The sequence below is a fragment of the Salvelinus namaycush genome, chromosome 40, assembly GCF_016432855.1.
Source record: "Salvelinus namaycush isolate Seneca chromosome 40, SaNama_1.0, whole genome shotgun sequence".
In the NCBI taxonomy this organism is placed as follows: Eukaryota; Metazoa; Chordata; class Actinopteri; order Salmoniformes; family Salmonidae; genus Salvelinus; species Salvelinus namaycush.
Genome location: NC_052346.1, coordinates 1,216,779 through 1,238,331, shown reverse-complemented (window position 1 = coordinate 1,238,331; position 21,553 = coordinate 1,216,779). Strand labels below are relative to the sequence as shown.

The following is a 21,553-nucleotide window of genomic DNA, read 5'->3' as shown; positions in this document are numbered from 1 at the left end:
AGTCTGGTTAGTCCTTGGGAGCAATTTCCAAATGCCTGAAGGTACCACGTTCATCTGTACAAACAATAGTACGCAAGTATAAACACCATGGGACCACGCAGCCGTCATACCTCTCAGGAAGGAGACGCGTTCTGTCTCCTAGAGATGAACGTACTTTTGTGCGAAAAGTGCAAATCAATCCCAGAACAACAGCAGAGGACTTTGTGAAGATGCTGGAGGAAACAGGTACAAAAGTATCTATATCCACAGTAAAACGAGTCCTATATCGACATAACCTGAAAGGCCGCTCAGCAAGGAAGAAGCCACTGCTCCAAAACCGCCCTTAAAAACCAGACTACGGTTTGCAACTGCCCATGGGGACAAAGATCATACTTTTTGGAGAAATGTCTGATGAAACAAAAATAGAACTGTTTGGCCATAATGACCATCGTTACGTTTGGATGAAACAATGGTAGGCTTCCAAGCCGAAGAACACCATCCCAACTGTGAAGCGCGGAGGTGGCAGCATCATGTTGTGGGAGTGCTTTGCTGCAGGAAGGACTGGTGCACTTCACAAAATAGATGGCATCATGAGGCAGGAAAATTGTGTGTATATTTTGAAGCAACATCTCAAGACATCAGTCAAGAAGTTAAAGCTTGGTCGCAAATGGGTCTTCCAAATGGACAATGACTCCAAGCATACTTCCAAAGTTGTGGCAAAATAGCTTAAGGACGACAAAGTCAAGGTATTGGAGTGGCCATCACAAAGCCCTGACCTCAAGCCTATAGAACATTTGTGGGCAGAACTGAAAAAGCGTGTGCGAGCAAGGAGGCCTACAAACTTGACTCAGTTACACCAGCTCTGTCAGGAGGAATCGGCCAAAAATCTCCCAACTTATTGTGGAAGGCTACCCGAAACGTTTGACCCAAGTTCAACAATTTAAAGGCAATACTACCAAATACTAATTGAGTGTATGTAAACTTCTGACCTACTGGGAATGTGATGAAAGAAATTAAAGCTGAAATAAATCATTCTCTACTATTATTGTGACATTTCACATTCTTATAAAGTGGTGATCCTAAATGACCTAAGACGGGGAATTTTTTCTAGGATTAAATGTCAGGAATTGTGAAAAACTGAATTTAAATGTATTTGGCTAAGGTGTATGTAAACTTCCGACTTCAACTGTAGCACGATAAAGCATGCTAAGATTAAATTAGATTTAAGAAAATAGTAGAATAAATCAGGTTTTCTTTGTTGTGCGGTACAAATAGAACCACAGAGACAAGGCTTTGGGTTGGTCTACATGAAACATTCCAAAATAAATAGAACCTAAATATATCTATACGTTTCTCATACCTTGCTCTTTCTGAGGTAGGGATTGGATTATTTTAAACGGTTTGTTAGTGAATGTGTTACTGAAACGATCATGGTGTCCGTTTTTACACACACACAAACTTTGACCCATCCATACTCATGTAAGCAAATAAATAATATCTGCATACCGTGTGTGTGTGTGTGTGTGTGTGTGTGTGTGTGCGCGGGGGGGCCGCGTCTTTTGAGGAGGGTGTAAGTACACATACTGTGCCTTACCATGGTTTGCTTTACATGTCCTGGGGGTCAACAGACAGGCTACTCACAGTCCACGAGCCAAAACCAAAAACCAGAGAGAAAATTCTAAACAAATAAACAGAGCTAGAAATATAGCCTCTAGACACATAGAGGCCCCCCACATACAGGAGCCTCTGCCCCCATCTACTTTTTAGTACAGAGTCTCTGGGACAGCACCAGTCTTAGGATTCCCCTTCGTGGGCGAGAGAGTTAGTCATGGTGGGGGTGTTTGTTGGGTCACGAGGCACCGACTGACTTCATTTACAGCAGCAGGTTGTCTCGGCCACCCCAATGTATGACGGTCCGTCTCAGAGCAAGGATGATGAGGGCTTGGATTGTCCGCTGTCCTGTTCAGTCTGTGGGGGAATGAAAGAAAAGCATTGCATTACATAGAGTAGTACAGACTGCAATTAGCTTAAATTCTTGGATTGCTTATAAATCTCTTAGATTTCCTATGATTATTTGGTTATGCTACCTCAAGTTAGGGTTCTTAGTTTCCATTGCTACCACAAACAACTCCTATAGACCAAAAAACCCACGCTGGTATCTGAAATTAGGAGAGAGATGGATGTAAAACAGCCTCCTGTTACCATTCATTCCATCCTCGGAGAGATACATTTTGAGCCTGTTTGTGTGTCACAACAACACACTCTGAATTATAGGATGTAGGATGTTAATTTGATCAGTCTTTTGTTTCTGAGAATTGTCCGGCGCAGCAAACTTAGTGTATTCAAGGTTTAAAAAGGCTTCTAAAGTTTGTAATTTCCACTTTAAAGTGTCAGACTCTGGGTCAAGGCCCTAACTAAGAAATCAACTCCTACAAAACATTTCCATTAACTATAATCCACATTTCCTGTTGCTGCAGGATTAATCTCCTGCTGTAGTAAACTGGCTCAAATTAACATCCTACATCTGTAGCTGTCGGGGGAAAAAAGCTAGACAACTGGAACAGCAAGTGTGCGTCGCACCTCTCTCTCTCACACACACACGACTAGGGAGTCCGACCGCAATTGATTTGATCGGGCCGGGCTCAAACTTGCTGAGCTGTGTTACAAAAAATTACAGCGAGTGACTGTGTGACTTGCACCCATTGTCTCGCTCTTCTCCCTGCTGGAGCGACCACCACATAACATCAACTGTGTTTATCGCGCTGTCCATGTTGCTGAAGCTGCAATAATAACTACAGCCATTTGTGACTGAAAAAGTCTGTTACCGAAATCCCTCATTTGTTAAGGAAAAATATTCCTTATTCCCTCAACCCTTGTTCTCTTTACGTGACACAGGTATGCATCGCATGTGACCAATAGGGCCTGAACTATAGCATATCATAATCACATCAATAAATTCAACAAACTCTGAACGCCTTAACACGTGACAGCAAAATGGATGCAGAGGACTTGACAAACTCGATATGGGGGAATGTTTACTGGTTGCTAATGAGGTAAAGGGAAAGCCAGATGTTTGACTAGTTGTGGAAAATACTGGAGATCGAGAAAAGTAAGGTAAGGAGCAAGTGCCGTGTGCATATTGTGTGTACCAAACAGGTACAATAATTTCTCTGACCGTTTGGAACACTAAATAAATTACAAGCATACCAGAGTCTATTGTTTTTTGCAAAGCCTTTATTACAGCAAAGACTAAAACCAGTCGCATTCATTCGTGAATGCAATTTCCAAAATGCACGGTTTATTTATTTACTGTTTATGCTAATTATTCAAGAGTCACTTTGCCATTTAAAAAAAAACTAAAGGCTTGATTGCATTTCAAATCATGAATGACTCGTATGCTGTGTGATGACATGAATTAATTCATGATTGATACATTACTATAGCTGATACATTACTGTAGCTTATATACTGCAAGTATTGAAATATAGGCCTAAGTAAGTTACGGTATTAGGACTAAACAGGATGTGCTCTTAGGCCTACAGCTCAATGGTGGTTATACAAGGCTTCTATATTAAGCCTACTAATGATAATGACATTAGTTATTATTATAATAATATGATTATCATATCAATAATAGTGATAATAACAATAAAGAGATCAAGAAAAAGGATGGTTATTATTATTATTATTATAGCTCAGTGGGGGCGATGCGTTTTGGACGGTATCACGCCAAGCAAGCAGCAGCAGCTTTGTAGGGGCTGAGGAGGGAGGAGGGGGGTTAGGAGTACTGCAGTAGGGGGATAAAGCACCTTCAGTTGTGGAGCTCCTCTATGCCATCTGGGTTTTCCAAGAATGGGCCCGGCCACTGGTGATGGTAGGAGGGGCTTAGAGAGCAGAGCAGGAGAGCAGAGTGGCGCTGCAAACCTCATTACAGACGGCACGGTTGGGGCAGAGGCCCTTGTACCTCACTGCAAAGGCTCTGAAATGTTGCTGTTCAGTGATTGTACACCTTATAGACTGCTTATTCACACATAATACACATGCCACTATGGTGGACTTTGGCAGTTTACAATGCCGAAACTGAACTTCAGCGCAGCTAACAACTAAAGCAAATTTGTGAATGGTTTTGGAAGATGGTGTGTGTTTACGTGAGTCTAAGGCAGAGAGAGAGATTGAGAGTGTGTATGCACACTTTCATCCCACCTCCATAATGAGTAACCTGGACAGGGTGGCGGTGTCTAATCCCCAGCCACACACAGTGCATAATCTCATCTCTAACTCTAACCATGGCTGCTGCTGCTGAGGCTAAATGTAAGGGAGCGCTGCCTGGCGACGCCTGCCGCGTGGGTTATCTGGAGCCGGGAACATCCTGGCCTAGTTTAGTCACCGTGTCACAGCATCTGCACTGCAACCGCCACCTGCCGGAAACTCTGACACAGCAGTGCGTGTGTTGGGAGGGGATGTTTGTGTGTACTACCAAACAGAGTGAGTGAGAGAGAAACATGCAAAGAGAGGTAGCACAGAGTTATCAACAACAACAAAAATAACTACAAGAAAAGAACACCAAAAGAAGAAAGAGAGAACAGGAAAAGAGCGGGAAAGAGAGAGACAAAACAAGCGAGGAAGGGTCGAACTGGCTCTAATATTCTCTTCTCTATAATCTCATCTACTTTCGAAATGAATGCAGATCCTCATTGAGCATGCTCCCTGACTTCTGATCCCGGAGTGAGGGAGAGAGAGAAAGTAAAAGAGGTGAGGGGAGAGTGTGTGTTGTGCTTTTGAAACCAGATGACCTCTTCTAAGAACAAACAAAACACGTAACACACACACTAGGCCTGGCCCAGGGCGAAAAGAATCTGCATCTGTCGTGCGTGATGTTCCACTATTCTACTGTATTTGCGTGTTTCTAAAACCGAAAGCAGCATTGACAAATGCTGACGATGATGATCTTTGATCACATCCGATTCAACACGCACTCTGGAGATGAACAATCGCGGCTCGGATTCACAGTCACGGACAGGTTGGATGGAGTGGATATCAGATAGCTGTGCTAGAGTGTGAGCTACTCGCTACGGCTTCATCCCCCCACCTCTCTCCCCCCCCCCCCCCCTTCACCCCGGGTTGATGGACATTAGACTGGCCCCTGGGCTGCACCTGCAGCAGCAGATGCAGCACATGGTGTGTAGTTATTAGTGTATAGTAGTGGGTGGTGCTAGCCTGCCTTGACTGGCGTGCAAGGCACTGTCCAGTGCTCACCAGTGACTAATGCTTGTTCCTACGTCCCAAATGGCACCCTATTCTCTATATAGTGCACTACTTTTGGCCAGGGCCCATTGCACTCTGATAAAAAGTAGTGCATCATATAGGGTGCAATTTGGGACAGAGACACGTGTGTGCTACATGCTCGTGGTCCATCGGTTAATGAGGTGGAGGAAGTGGGGGTGGAGGAGGGGGCAAATGTGGGGGTTGAGGGTAAGCTAGTGGTGCACGGCAGGTGTATTACCCCCCCCCCTTCCTCCCGGATGCAGCCATCCGCCACCACTCAAGAAGAATTTGCCGTTTTCACCGCGCGCCGCTCATAGGAGCACGCACTCCCCTCTCAAGGAGGCCCAAGTGTGTGTGTCTGCACACAAAAACACTCTGGGTGTTTACCCTTGCTGCTAACAGCCATTAGGGCAAAACACCTTACGTCAAATCCCAGAGAGTGTGGTCAAATATATATGAGAGAGCGAAAGGAGAGAGAGAAACACCTGATCAGATAAAAGGCTATTAGCCTCCAGAGAGGAAGAGACAGAGACGTCCCTAAACCTAGCCTCTGCCTGCCACGTCTACTAATTTCTTAACACCTTGTTCACATAGGATGAGCGCCCAGATCATGGGGATAGATGGGGTTAGCTCACGTTAGCACACTCTTAGGTCAGTGTGATAGGGTTTACATTAGCACACAGAGGTAAACAGAGTTGGTGGCCTGGCCTGCTGAGGCAGAAAATAAAGAAACACAGTGACTGTCCCTGTGACCTCTCTATTTATGCAACTGACTGTCGTCTAGATAATCACACTAAATCTCGATCAACAGTGTCACCACCGAGTCGCAACTCCTTTGACTGATTGACAGTGACGGAGAGAGAAGAGGGAGTTTGAGTTTGTCTGAGGGGCGCCGTTTGTCCAAATACAATCCTGTGGTGGCATTCCAGGCAGACGCACATGATGTCGGGGAGGCGCTAAATACCTGGAATGGCTGGAGCTGGGTTGGTACTTTGTACCTAGCAAAACCGCCATGTCTCTCTCCCTCTCCTCCCACTCATTCATTGTGTGGCTTTGAAGTTGAATGATAAACACCGTATTAGGCCTCTGACTAGCGAGAAGTCACCAAAATATGTGGCCACCTGCTCGTCCAACATCTCATTACAAAATCATGGGCATTAATATGGAGTTGGTCCCCCCTTTGCTGCTAGAACAGCCTCCACTCATCTTGGAAGGCTTTCCACTAGATGTTGGAACATTGTTGCGGGGACTTGCTTCCATTCAGCCACAAGAGCATTAGTGAGGTCGGGCACTGATGTTGGGCAATTAGGCCTGGCTCGCAGTCGGCGTTCCAATTCATCCCAAAGATGTTTGATGGGGTTGAGGTCAGGGCTCTGTGCAGGCCAGTCAAGCTCTTCTACACCGATCTCGACAAACCATTTCTGTATGGACGATTGGCATTGCGCATGGTGATCTTAGGCTTATGTGCGGATACTTGGCTATGGAAACCCATTTAATGAAGTTCCCGACGAACAGTTCTTGTGCTGACTTGCTTCCAGAGGCGGTTTGAAACCCGGTAGTGAGTGTTGCAACCAAGGACAGACTATGTTTTACGCTCTACTTGCTTCAGCACTCGGTGGTCCCGTTCTGTGAGCTTGCGTAGCCTACCACTTTGTGGCTGAACCGTTGTTACTCCTAGACATTTCAACTTCACAATAACAGCACTTACAGTTGACCGGGGCAGCAATTTTACGAACTGACATGTTGGAAAGGTGACATCCTATGACGGTGCCACGTTGAAAGTCACTGAGCTCTTCAGTAAGGCCATTCTACTGACAATGTTTGTCTATGGAGATTGCATGGCTGTGTGCTCGATTTCATACACCTGTCAGCAACAGGAGTGGCGAAAATAGCCGAATCCATTCATTTGAAGGGATGTCCACATACAAAAGCATGTACTGTTTAGTGTACCTTGAAGCACTTTGACCCCTCCAGTTCGCTATCGCGGATGGTTGTTTTGGTCCGACAGACTGTTCAGTAAACAACCGATTAGCTCAATTTGCCGCCGAGGCTGTACACCTTGTTCGGGCGCCTCACAATTGGGTTTGTTTGTTGCTTTTAAAAGCATCCGGCGTGCCGTAGTCACATATACAATGCCTTCAGAAAGTATTCACACCCCATTACTTTTTACACATTGTTGTGTTACAACCTACATTTAAAATGGATTCAATTGAGATTTTGGCCCACTGGCCTATACCCAATAATGTTCAAATATAATTGTTTTTAGACATTTTTACAAATTATTAAAAACTGAAATGTCTTGAGTCAATAAGTATTCAACCTCTTTGTTACCTCTTTGTGCATAAGAAGTCACATAATAAATTGCATGGACTGTGAAATAAGTGTTTAACATGATTTTTGAATGACTACCTCATCTCTGTACCCCACACATTCAGATAATTGTAAGCCCCCTCAGGCGAAGAGTGAATTTCAAAACATAGATTGAAACACAAAGACCAGGGAGGTTTTCCAATGCCTCCAACAACCAGTCACTACAAAGATACCAGTGCCCCTCCTGACTTGCAGTAGAGGAAGAAAACCACTCAGGGATTTCACCATGAGGCCAATGGTGACTTTAAAACAGTTAGAGTTTAATATCTGTGATCGGAGAAAACTGAGGATGGATCATACTCCACAATACTAACCTAAATGACAGAGTGAAAAGAAGGATGCCTGCACAGAATACAAATATTTCAAAACATGCATCTTAAAGTAAAACTGCAGAAAAATGTGGCAAAGAAATTAACTTTATGTCCTGAATAGAAAGTGTTATGTTTGGGGCAAACCCAACACAGCATACGCCAGAGTACCACTCTTTATATTTTCAAGAATGGGCTCCTAGGGTTGCACATTTTGGGAAATATTCAGAGGTGGAAACTTTCCGTGGGAATATATGGGAATTAACAGGAATATATTGCAAATTAATATGAATACCATATAAATGTAGATGTTTTTTTGCATTGGATATATTTACCATATCATATGGAGACAGAAACCTTTTACCTTATCATAAGTAGACATAATTATTGATTATTGATCCATCGCATCTCCCAAAAACATGTTCAACATACATCTGTAAAATGCATTGTCTCCCTCAATCCGTGCAATGGCTACTGCTATAGGTGTCAGGCTGCTTACCACTCTCTCCCAAATTACATCATCCAGGAGGATCCCCTTGATGGGGCTGTCCATAACGGCAGACTGTGATATGGCCATTTCTTGGAGAGACTCCTTCCCCTCCAGGAGACTGTCAAACATGATGACAACACCACCCCAACATGTGTTGCTGTGCAGCTTCAATGTGGTGCTCTTATTCTTCTCACTTTGCTTGGCGAGGTAGATTGCTGCTATAACTTGACGATCTTTCACATACCTAACCATTTCCTTGGCTCTCTTGTAGAGTGTATCCATTGTTTTCGGTGCCATGATTTCCTTGAGGAGCAGATTCAATGAATGAGCAGCACAGCCAATGGGTGTGATGTGACAGTGGGACTCCTCCACTTTAGACCAAGCAGCCTTCATGTTCGCAGCATTGTCTATCACCAGTGCAAATACCTTTTGTGGTCCAAGGTCATTGAGGACTGCCTTCAGCTCATCTGCAATGTAGAGACCGGTGTGTCTGTTGTCCCTTGTGTCTGTGCTCTTGTAAAATACTGGTTGAGGGGTGGAGATTTAGTTAATTACTCCTTGCTCGCGAACATTTGACCACCCATCAGAGATGATTGCAAAACAGTCCACTTTCTCTATGATTTGCTTGACCTTCACCTGAACTCTGCATCCAGCAAATGAGTAGATAAAGCATGTCTGGTTGGAGGGGTGTATGCTGGGCGAAAAACATTCAGAAATCTCTTCCAACAGACATTGCCTGGGAGCATCAGAGGTGAACCAGTTGCATACACAGCTCGAGCAAGACATTCATCAGCATTTCTCGGACTACGTTCCTCCATTGAGTCAAAAAAACTATTTACTAGTTTATTTACTATTTACTAGTTAACAAAAAATTGTGTCATAAAATATATTCACCCCACCCAGTATTGTAATCAAAACTTACCAGAAAGCATGTAGTCCTTGGCTCAGACAGTGTAGTAGTGTGGGCTCAATAGCATCTCATTAGTGTGCAATATCTTGAGAATCAGCTGTACATGTGATGGAAGAGTGCAATGCACATGTGATGGAAGAATGCACTGTGCATGCACAAAATTCCCAAAATTCCCAGGCTTAACATCCCATGGAAAATTTCCAGAAAAATGTCAGAAATTTCCCAGAAATTTTCTGACCCTTTGCAACCCTAGTGGCGCCATAACGTTATAGGTATGCATCTTATCGGCATGGACTAGGGAGTTTATGGTAAAACGAACCAGGATAGAGCTAAGCACAGGCAACATCTTAGAGGAAAACCTGGTTCAGTCGGCTTTCCAACAGACACTGGAAGACAAATTCACCTTTCAGCAGGACAATAACCGAAAACACAAGGCCAAATGTGTTAACTTAACAACTGGAGTTGCTTACCTAGACAACATTGAATGTTCCTTAGTGGCTTACTTAGTTTTGACTTAAATCTACTTGAACATCTATGGCAAGACTTGAAAATGGCTGTCTAGCTACGATCAACAACCAACTTGACAGAGCTTGAACAATAAAACAAATAATGTGCAAATATTGTACAATACAGGTGTGCAAAGCTCTACCCAGAAAGACTCACAGCTATTTCCTGCCAAAAGTGATTCCAACATGTATTTACTCAGGGGTGTAAATAGCTATGTAAATGAGATATTTCTGCATTTAATTTTTTTCAATAAATTTGCAAAAAATGTCTAAAAACATGTTGTTTTCCCTTTGTTATTATGACAGTATTACTCATGGCTAGGATGCAGGGACTGAGCTCGGGCCGATTCCGGCGTGAGTTATCTGGCCCAAATGTATTACTTGGGGCTTTGGACGACTGGGGCTACTCTCTGGCAGATGATTACACGGGCTGCTTTATATAATTAACATTTCATTATATTTTTCCCCATATTTTTTTCATTGTTTCTGTAATCAAAAAAATACAATTAACATTTAAATGAAATTCTTTAAGAGTCCTGTGTAGTATTTAACTGCATTACTACAGATGCTGGTTCAAGACCCATGCCGGCCGGCCAAACCCTCGCGAGAATAGGGAGGGTTTGTTCGGCTGGGATGTCCTTGTTCCATCGCGCTGTAGCGACTCATGTGGCGGGCCAGGTGCATGCACGCTGAAACGGTTACCAGGTGTATGGTGTTTCCTCCAACGTTTTTTTTCCGTGGATGGGTATAATTTGTATGTATAAAATGTATAATAGTAATATTTGAAAAAAATATATATATAAAATGTAAAAAAAAAAAAATTTGATAATTTTGGATACATTTATTTAAATTTGCATCGGGACGGTTCTGGGGGGATTCTGGTAAGATACCGGCAAAGGCGGCTGAATTCCGGTAGACGGAAACGGCCCGATGTACTTGGGCCGATTCTGTGCAGTCATCCATTTTGAGTCCGACACCGGGCCGATTTAATCAGTTCCGGCCCCCAGGAAAAGTGGCAGATTCCTCATTGCTAGCTGGGGTCTGTCTCTCCGACATTTGCAACATTGTTTCAATATTAAAATTCGATCTCCAACTGTCCCATAGTAATGAACATTTCGGGAGTTGGGACAAGACAGACAGGCAGGCAGTGATCCTCAGCCAGTCAAAATCATGAATTAGCTAGCATAATTTTGGGGGATATATACAAACATGTCAATTGAACAAAGGTAAAACGAAACAAAGTGCAGCTAGTTTCCGGTCTTTCCAGCTTCAGTTTGAAGTGATCGCGTAAGCTGTGTTGTTGGCTAGCTCTGAACAACAGTGTCCTGACGAGAGCATATTTTGTATGCCAGGCGAAATTGCGCCTCATTGGCTCATTGTTATGGATGTATCCAAATAAATGTCACTAAAAAACAGCTTAACACAACTGCTTGCGGGCAGTATTTCGATGTCTGGATGAGAAGCATGCCCAAAGTTAACTGCCTGTTACTCAGGCCCACAAGCAAGGATATGCATATAAATGGTAAATTTGATAGAAAACTCTAAAGTTTCCAAAACTGTTAAAATAATGTCTGTGAGTATAACAGAACTGATATGGCAGGCAAAAACCTGAGGAAAACCCTCAGATTTTTTTGATGTGGGTATTCTCAATTGAATGCCTATACAGTATCTAATGGGTTATGATCCAGATTGCAGTTCCTATGGCTTCCACTAGATGTCAGTCTTTACATTGTTTCAGGCTTGTTTTCTGAAAAATGAAGAAGAATGAGACCTTTTTGTCAGTGGACTGAGGAAGAATGCAGAGCTGGTTTTGCACACGTGACCGATTGCGCGCCCTTCGTTGTTTTTCCTTTCTATTGAATACGCTATTGTCCAGTTGAAATATTATCGATTATTTAGACAATTGACAACCTGAGGATTAATTATAAACGTCGTTTGACATGTTTCGACGAACTTTACCGGTACTATTAGGATGTATTCGTCTGCATGTTTTGACCGCCTTGGAGCCAGTGGATTACTGAACAAAACGCGCCAACAAAACAGAGTTTTTGGGATATAAAGAGGGACTTTATCGAACAAAGCGAACATTTATTGTGTAGCTGGGACTCTTGTGACTACAACCATATGAAGATCTTCAAATGTAAGTGATGAATTTTATCACTATTTCTGACTTTTGTAATTCTTTTACTTGGTTTGGTTGTAAAATGTTTGTATGCTTTTGTAAGCAGGGCGCTGTCCTCAGATAAATCGCATGGTATGCATTCGCCATAAAGCCTTTTTGAAATCTGACAAAGCGGCTGGATTAACAAGAAGTTCATCTTTAAGCCGATGTATAACACTTGTATTTTTTATGAATGTTTATTATGACTATTTCTGTATTTTGAATTTGGCGCTCTGCAAATTCACCGGATGTTGTCGAGGTGGGTCGCTAGCGGAACGCCTGCACCAGAAAGGTTAAACAAATGCAAACGTTGCTACTTTGCTGTTACTCTGGCTGCACTTTTTGACGTGACTAAGTTAGTCGCAGTTGGCTAGCTAGCAAGCGATAAGAATGTTGCCAGCCAGTATGGCAATGGAACATTTAGAACGAACATCTGGGTCGCGTGAATAGATACAGAACAAAAAAAACTGAACGACTGGTTCGCATCTCTGGAAACCGAAACGATAGAACGAACGACCAGCCGGCTTGGGTAGGACTATATCTTGTGGAAGAATGAAATAGTATGAATAAATAAAAATACAAAAAAACGTCAATGTTGGTAACCCGTTGTATAAAAGTGATAATGCTCTCGAAGCCGGTGTTTGGAGGATATATTGGCACGGTTTGCCTAACAACATCTGTGCCAATATATCCTCCAAACACCGGCTTCGAAGGCATTATCACTTCAATAAAATCAGAGCTAAAAGGTTTGACACAGGTAACCATGACAACAATTACATCACCTGCCAACAACAACAGCAACCACCTCTGTCGTATGTACTGTGTCCATGCCAGTCCACATGTACATGTTTTGATGTTTTTTTGTTGCCCCATCCCGGGGCCTCAATCCCCCCAGTCCAGGCCCCTCATTGCGCCAATAGGGAACAAAAACCCAATAGTGTTCAGTTGACCCATCCCTCCCAGCAGCCTTCGCAACACAGACAGGAATTCTGAGCGTGACACCTCGTCATTACCTGGCGTCTAGTAAACAATGAGCTCACTTGTTTTTCTGACCTGCGGAGCGACTAGCCAAACTCATGAAAGACATTGGCACGGATGCCACCTCCCAAGGGACGCGTAACATGGATGAGGCCTCACACACAGAGAAACAGTCTCTCTCACACACACACTATAATTGTGTTTGACAAAAGTACAAGGAGAGGGAAACTAAAATACCCTCACCTGTCAACAAGTCTCCTGCACCTCAATGTTTACAAAGTACAATGAGTGAATGACTGTCAAAACACTGAGTCTTGTGCCTTGCCCCTGAGACTGGAATATTGGTTTGTTTATAGCCGCCACAGGGACTATTCTGGGCCAGAATACTGACCCCAGTGACACCAGGACTGAGATGGACCTGTGATATGCCTTGGATGATTTAGTGATGGTTGCTTGGGGCTGCAGAACATTATTGCCTGCCTGCCTTTCTGACTGAGGCATGGAAGGAACAGGCAGTGTATAAGGAGCTGCCAAGGGCTGACATGTCATAAAAACACTGACAAGATGATCTAGCTTGGTTAGGATGGATCCCTACTTTGAGTACAGCATTCTCACAGCACTTTCCTAAACAGATCTCTGAAGGATTTGCATACTAGCTCTGCAGATAAATATTTATGAATGAATAACGTGAAAAGTGTTATTATAGTAGTACAGTACCACTCAAAGGTTTGGACACCTACTCATTCAAGGGTTTGTTTATTTTTACTATGTTCTACATTGAATAATAGTGAAGACACCAAAACTATAAAATAACAAATACGGAATGATGTAGTAACCAAAAAAAGTGTTAAACAAATTAAAATATATTTTATATATTTGAGATTCTTTCAAAATAGCCACCCCTGCCTTGATGACAGCTTTGCACACTCTTGGCATTCTCTCAACCAGTTTTGTTGAAAGTTCATTTGTGGAATTTCTTTCCTTCTGAACGCGTTTGAGCCAATCAGTTGTGTTGTGACAAGGTATGGGTGGTATACAAAAGATAGCCCTACTTGGTAAAAGACCAAGTCCATATTATGGCAAGAACAGCTCAAATAAGCAAAGAGAAACGACAGTCCATCATTACGTTAAGACATGAAGGTCAGTCAATATGGAACATTTCAAGAACTTTCAAAGTTTCTTCAAGTGCAGTCGCAAAAAACATCAAGAGCTATGATGAAACTGTCTCTCATGAGGACCGCCACAGGAAAGGAAGACCCAGAGTTACCTCTGCTGCAGAGGATAAGTTTATTAGAGTTAACTGCACCTCAGAAATTACATCCCAAAATAAATGCTTCACAGAGTTCAACAGACACATATCAACATCAAATATTCAGAGGAGACTGTGTGATTCAGGCCTTCATGGTTGAATTGCTGCAAATAAACCACTACTAAAGGACACCAGTAAGAAGAAGAGACTTGTTTGGGTCAAGAAACACGAGTAAATGGACATTAGACATTAAGTCTGTCATTTGGTCTGATGAGTTCAAATTTGAGATTTTTGGGACCAACCGCCGTGTCTTTGTGAGACGCAGAGTAGGTGAACGGATGATCTCCGCATGTGTGGTTCCTACCATGGAGCATGGAGGAGGTGGTTTGATGGTGTGGGGTGCTTTGCTGGTGACACTGTCGGTGATTTATTTAGAATTCAAGGCACACTTAAACAACATGGCTACCACAGCATTCTGCAGCGATACGCCATCCCATCTGGTTTGCGCTTAGTGGGACTAACATTTGTTTTTCAACAGAACAATGACCCAACATACCTCCAGGCTGTGTAAGGGCTATTTGACCAATAAGGAGAGTGATGGAGTGCTGCATAAGATGACTTGGCCTCCACGATCACCCGACCTCAACCCAATTGAGATGGTTTGGGATGAGTTGGACCGCAGAGTGAAGGAAAAGCAGCCAACAAGTGCTCAGCATATGTGCAAACAACTTGAAGACTGTTGGAAAAGCATTCCAGGTGAAGCTGGTTGAGAGAATGCCAAGAGTGTGCAAAGCTCTCAAGGCAAAGGGTGGCTACTTTGAAGAATCGAAAGAATCTGGTAACTATATGATTCCGTGTGTGTTTATTCATAGTTTTGCGGTCTTCACTATTATTCTACAATGTAGAAAATAGTAAAAAATAAAATAAAAAACATTGAATGAGTAGGTGTGTCAAAACTTTTGACTGGTTCTGTATATTAACAGTCATTATAAACCGTGTAGTTTGGGATGCTGATTGGCTGAAAGCCGTTGTATATCAGACATTATAAACTGGGTTGTTCGATCCCTGAATGATGATTGGCTGACAGTCGTGATATACCACGGGTATGACAAAACATACATTTTTACTGCTCTAATTACGTTGGTAACCAGTTTATACTAGCAATAAGGCACCTCAGAGGTTTGTGGTGTATGGCCAATATACCACGACTAAGGGCTGTATCCTGGCACTACGGCTGCGTTGTGCGTAAGAACAGCCCTTAGCCGTGATATATTGGTCATGTACTACACCCCCCCGGGCCTTATTGCTTATGTATAGTAGATGTTGTTTTTTTAGCAAACACTTTAAAACAAATAATAAGGTGATTAGTCTTGGGCGGTATCCAGGTTGTCATACCGACCTTGTGCCATACAAGGACATCCGGTAATACCGCACTGAACACAAGGGGCACTGTTTTCAAACCCTACTATACTCTAATTCTTAGGTTAGCAATGCTAACAAGTACATGTAAAATCCGATTGAGAATGCTAACGAAATGCTAACGAGCGCATTGCGAACATTTTGTACAGTTTCTGACCTAAACAAGTATACAAGCAACTCAAAAATGCTACTTAGTTTGCTGCACGTACAAAACAAATATTAGCCAGAAAGGCTCTTGATCCAAGAAGGGATTCTCTGCTGTTACCAAGCAAATGTTTGATTTTGAAAGAAGCTAACCACTCAGCCAAATAGCTAACTAGCTACTAAATTAGCAAACCAAATGCACAACTGCAGAGCATTTAGCAGATTTTAGACAGTTAACAGTTCTAAGATATCTAGATAGCAAACATTTAGTTGCGAATTCCATACTGTAATTAGATCAACTGGCGCGTGCTGCACAACAGTGAGTGACTTACAAGGCTCCAGTCTCATTGTTATGCGCTTGTAAACAAACACCACGTGACTGGGGACTACCATAAACTTCATAATGTAGTTTATGTAGCTTATGAAATTAAGAATGCAATGTTCTTTATCTCCTAACGTATTGCACAAGTTGACTGCAGGTATTTACTTAAAAAGTAGCTACAAATATTCAAATTTATGAAAAAAATTCTAAGAAATCATTTAAACAGTATTGATGGTATTGAAAAACCATCCTGTGGCTATTTGCAAATACCCCATATATGGTATACCGCCCAAGCCTAAAGATGATGCCATTGCACAATGTGTTAAACATGTAATGCATTGATAATTGCTATAAACATGATTGTCAATAGGAGATCAATGAAAGTGTAATGTAAACAAACCAAGATTCAGCCATTACATCAACGTTAATCTATATTGACATTATTTCAACCCTTCGTTCTTCACTGTCCATGTTCATGCATACACTCCGCCTGCACACTGTGTGTCATTTCAGTGTGTAATTCGAGCAACCATATTCGTTTGTGTGCCTTCTCTAATATAATTAGTATGACACGGAGAATAAACACTTGTTTTATAAGATGGCTGGTGCCCAAAATCAATTTTGCTGTAATTTATATTTGGAAAAGGACGTGCATAACGCCAACGATGCAACATTATGTCCTGCAGTGTCATGGTTCCTACGTACCCACCCACTACTTGTTTACTTCAGTGCTTCAAAAGTCCGACATTCGTCACGCTGCGGGTCCGTTTTTGAATTCATGTACCACCTACGCATCTTTGGTGGTAAACAGAACAATCTAATTTTGTGCAGTCGAAAGCCAAGGGCGCCACAGCAAGTAATCTCAACGTGTCCATTTCGAAATATGTTTTTCCCCTCATGTGTTTTTCATTATCTCGTCTATCGCAATACACATGGCAGAATAGCAAGCTGAAAAGTAGGAAGGGGCCTATGCTGTACGAACTGAAATAACATTCATTTCTAACTCATTGCCAGTCCTTCATAAAATGCCAGTTCTCCCCTTATCGTTGTTGACAGTGACAGCACCCTCCAGTATAAATGAGTGAAGCCATAAACTAAAATGTCCATGATCACCATAGAGCTGGACACATTTTTCACCCCAAACATAGAATCAAAGTATGGTCTCTAAGGCAGCCAGTCAACAAACATTGAAATATTCTCCTATGTCTAAAAATGTGTTGATTTAAGTATCATGTTTTCTTCCTATAAAGTTTGGACAAAGTTGTTTTCAGCACCATTGCCATAAGTATATGACCACTGCAGACCTCTAACCCTACGTTTACAAACTCTGGCCAGCCATGAAATGGGCAGCTAAAGCCAGCCAGCTACTAAACACACACACAGAGAAGCATCACTCACCTTTGACAGAGGTGACCGCCTCCTTGAACCCCAAACAGACGTACGGTGCGACATGTAATCCATGGAGGGCTCCCTTGCAGCTGCTGGCCGGCTTAAAGCTGACCGTGGTCAGGTCTTCGCAACAAGGTCCCTCCCGGTCCCTGTCCTCCATCAGGTTCAGGGCAATATAGTTCAGTCCATTCTGGAAGCCCATAGAGGTCTCTCTACTCATGGGGCTGCCACACTCCTCGTCTGAGCTCTCGCTGCTCCGCACCGACAGGTTCTCCACCGAGCTGTGGTGTTTGGCGTCCCCATGGGCGAACGAGGGGAACACGGGGGTGACGGTAGCCGTAGAAGAGAAGGTTTCGGAGCTGTGCCGCCTGCGCCCATGGGGGTCGGCCCGGATCACCTTGGCGGCCCCGTCAGGATCCACGGGGTTGGCAGCGCCAAGACGGAACACCCCCATGCCCCCCGAGAGGACCTGCTCACCCAGGGATAGCCTCTTCTCTCTGGCACTGGGGCTGAAGATAATAAACAGAGTTAATATGTATTACAATACATGGTCTATTACAAAACAGCCATAGATAGATGTGATACAGAAAATATTTTATCCTTATCATGAACTCAAATCCCCTTGAACTCAATCCACCTACAAAACACCACAAAGTGCCCGCTGTGCCAGGGGAATCTCTTAATCTATAACTAGCCAAATAACGTTGCTGAATAACGTTATTACAACTGACATTATGGCTAGAGTACTGAGTGTACTGTACCTTGCTGAGGTCTGAGGGACGAACTGGGGAGGCATGTTGGCCATTCCAAGTCCAAATGGCATCTCGGTGTACTCATCCTTGCCTCTCTGGGGGAACTTGGAATCCCTCTTCGATCTGAGACGGTACACTCCCTCCCCATCCGGACAAGGGCACAGGGATGACTCAGGGACCGTGTCCAACCGTCCGGCAGGGGTGTCTCCAGCCTTGGGTGAGTGTGAGACGACATGGTGCAGGTTCATGTAGTCGGAGAGAGGGGACCTCGGCTGGCCGCCACAGGAGCCCAGAGACGACTCCTGGCTCTCATTGGATGCTGACGGCGGGGAGTACTTGGTGCCCTCACTGAAGTCTATGTTGATATACTCGCCCGGGCTCCTGGGTTCCCCGGGCAAGAGGTGCTCGTTCATGCAGGGTAGGATCCTAAAGCTGTCCAGAGAAAGCCGGTTGGGCCGCCCCATCCTCCCCCGGTGGGACGTCAGGCTCTCAGTCCCCCGGCTATGTCTGATGGGCGAGGGCACCGAGGAGTTGGGCGGGGCCGGATTGGTCATCACCGAGTAGTAGTCGTCTGACTCCCTACCTAGCGACTGATGGCCTTGCGGGCTCATCAGGACGTACTGGTCACCAGTGTCCCCCGCCTCCTTGGAAGCCTGGTGGAGTTTGATGGGGCGTGGCAGGGAGTCTGTGGAGTAGATGGGTGTGATGGAAGGCTCACCACCCGGAAGCTGGTCTAGGAAGTAGTCCGGGGGGGTCTGCGAGGTGGTGTAAGCGGCGTTGCGAGGGGACATGTTCATGTAGGTCGAGCGGCTGTCTGGGCTTTCAACGGACGACTTGGAGCCACACCACATCCTCATGTAGCCACTGTCCTCCAAGGAGCCTCCGCTGCTGGGTGAGTTGGTCTGGTCGCCGGCCTCGTACTGGTGGTTTTGGGCCCAAGGGCTAATGATCTGCTTGGGAGCCGAGACACACATGGAGCTCATGGGCATGTAAGCATCTGCCTTGCTGTGGTTACCCCCGGGCGGCGCTGCCACACCCGCCATCATAGGCATATAGCCATCATCCCCTACTTGGTTAGCATTGGATTTGGGGTAGGACACCTTTGGGGAGGCGGAGGTGGAGCTGCGCCCGGAGTGGTGCCCGCTGTTGGTGTGGTGGGCAGCCCGCATTAAGGTGTACTCATCCAACGAGGCAGAGGACAGCTGGGCGGGCACCCTCTGATGGCGTGGTGTGGTGAGGGAGTATGTCCTCTTCCTGTACGCCTTCCCCGATGTCAAGTCCTCCTCCTGGCACACCTGCCGTTGGTCATTCGTCCTGTCCATAATCATGTAGCCACACAGGTCGTTGATCTCCCGGGAGGGAGGAGTGCTGGAGAGGGAGTCGTGGGTGTCACTCCTGGTGAGGGGTAGGAGCCTGGAGGTGTCGCCTGGGCTGGAGCTGTGCTCGTTGCATAGCATGAAGCTTGCGTCGCTGAGGGAGCCTGAGATAGAGGCGCTGCAGCTGAAGGGGCGGTGGACCGCAACAGGGGTGGGGAGGGTCCCACTCATGGGGGAGAGGCAGATGGAACTGCAGACTGAGGGAGGGGAGTTGGAGATGGGCATGGAGCGGCTGTGCTGGAGGCTGGACTCCAGTATCCGGCAGGTGCGGCCAGTGGAGAGCGTATTGGACCTGCTCAGAGGGTTCCGGTTGGAGAAGGGACTGGTGGGGCTCCCGCTCATAGATATTGACATAGACACTGGCCTGACCATGCTGCCATCCCCCTCACTAGCTGTCCTTATCCGACAGGATGTGAACTTGCTCATTGGGGATGTGGCCACTATGCTGTTTGTTCTCGACCTCCTCACCAACCCTGTCTGACTTGGGGGCAGATTGTTCAAGTTGCGTCTTGTGGGCACGGAAATGGGGTTGGTGCTAGCCGCCTGACTCTTGCTGCGCGGTCTTGATTCTGACAGCTCTTTCATGGCTTTCATCGCCTCCAGGATGGTCTCGTGGATGTTTTGCGCAACCACCGAGTCATCCGCCTGCATCCAGAGCTCACCGGGGCCAGTGACAGCTGACCTACCAACCTCGATGAAGAAAAAGCTGTCGGAGTGGCCACATCTCCGGATATTCATGAGCTGTAAACTGACAGCTGCAACCTCCGAGTTCAGTTTCACAAAGCTGATAGTCCGACTGGATAAACACAGCCTAAACACCCCTGTCAAATGTTTTGTTTGACCCAGTCCTCTGGATTTCAAATTCACTTGCCATACCTCCTTGCAAGAGGCAGTGGCCGGCGTGATCATACTGTAATTCGCCTCCTCGAAACAGAAAAGAGAGGTGGAATTAGACGCGGGGCTGTCATAGACTTTCCCCTCTTCGATCAAATCCGACAACACTCGAAACCAGCTCTCCTGCTCCTGCTCGTTTTCGGCTGCCACTGCAAAGTATTCGTCCTTGGTGTAAAAGGCGATGAGGTGTTTGTGCTTGGAGTCAGCTCGCTTGTTTATGCAAAGACAGGAGTCCAGCAGTATCACCCTTTTAGCAGCCGACTTGTTTTTCCACTTCTTCTCGCTCTCGTAGTATTCCAGCCGCGCAGGAAAACTCTCGCTGGGTTCTCTCAATACGAAAAAACGTCTGTGTCCATGCTTCTGTTTCTTTAGATATCCACATTTCTTAATGTTATTACTGTTATTGGTCACATTAGACAACAAGTGTCCTCCATTCGTGTGGGGACTCGCCATTCTGATGCGCACGCTTCACTTACTTTTAGAGAAGTTGTTTTGTGCTATTTTCCAAAGCACCGAGAATCCGCTTACTTATTCCATGACCCGATATTCCCGTCCGCTATCTGCAACAGTTAAGCACCAAATAACGCCACAGTGACTGCGCTGGAGAGAAAAACAACATGTGACGTTCTTATATCCAGTTTTGTCTTGCAGTAAAAAAAAGACTACAGTTATAAAAGGCGGCGCAACCTTGAAGAGGCGTGCCTGTCAATCTAGCCAATTCTGCCCAGCTCATTGGACTCATTGGTGGAACGAACGAACAGCTAGTAAACGGGACCCGACGCACAGCAGCCTTATCCCTCCCCTCTCGTTCTTTTAAGCCCGCCTCCTATATTGCCAGTTTTTCATTTCCATGTACAGTACAGCAGAGATCACTGTAACGTAGGCTAAATGTATCAAAATAGCCAATTAACGCCTCCTTCCGCTACATTGTAACGATGTAATAACTGATTAGTGTCCAAATGCAGGCATTCTACATAGCAGAAATAGGCTCGGTGTTGCTTCTTGCATTGAACTATGATCTTTTGCCTTCAGCATCGGCGC

The 21,553-nt window shown here is 44.8% G+C and overlaps 1 protein-coding gene across 1 annotated transcript; it reads right to left on the bottom strand.

Moving 5' to 3' along the window:
• Nucleotides 1–1,077: 1,077 nt before the first annotated feature.
• Nucleotides 1,078–21,187, bottom strand: LOC120033714 (insulin receptor substrate 2-like). Its single transcript, XM_038980152.1, has 3 exons — nt 18,252–21,187; nt 17,500–17,999; nt 1,078–1,947 (listed from the first exon to the last, which is right to left on the bottom strand). Exons 1-3 carry the CDS (start codon nt 20,963–20,965, stop codon nt 1,943–1,945), a joined length of 3,219 nt encoding a protein of 1,072 aa, XP_038836080.1. The 5' UTR covers nt 20,966–21,187; the 3' UTR covers nt 1,078–1,942.
• Nucleotides 21,188–21,553: the final 366 nt, after the last annotated feature.

Bases quoted from the DNA above. Each gene is read 5' to 3' on its own strand.
- LOC120033714 (XM_038980152.1), bottom strand. From the start codon at position 20,965: ATGGCGAGTCCCCACACGAATGGAGGACACTTGTTGTCTAATGTGACC. The intron at 18,000-18,251 runs GTACAGTACACT...TATTATCTTCAG, and splicing joins GTCCCTCAGACCTCAGCAAG to CCCCAGTGCCAGAGAGAAGA.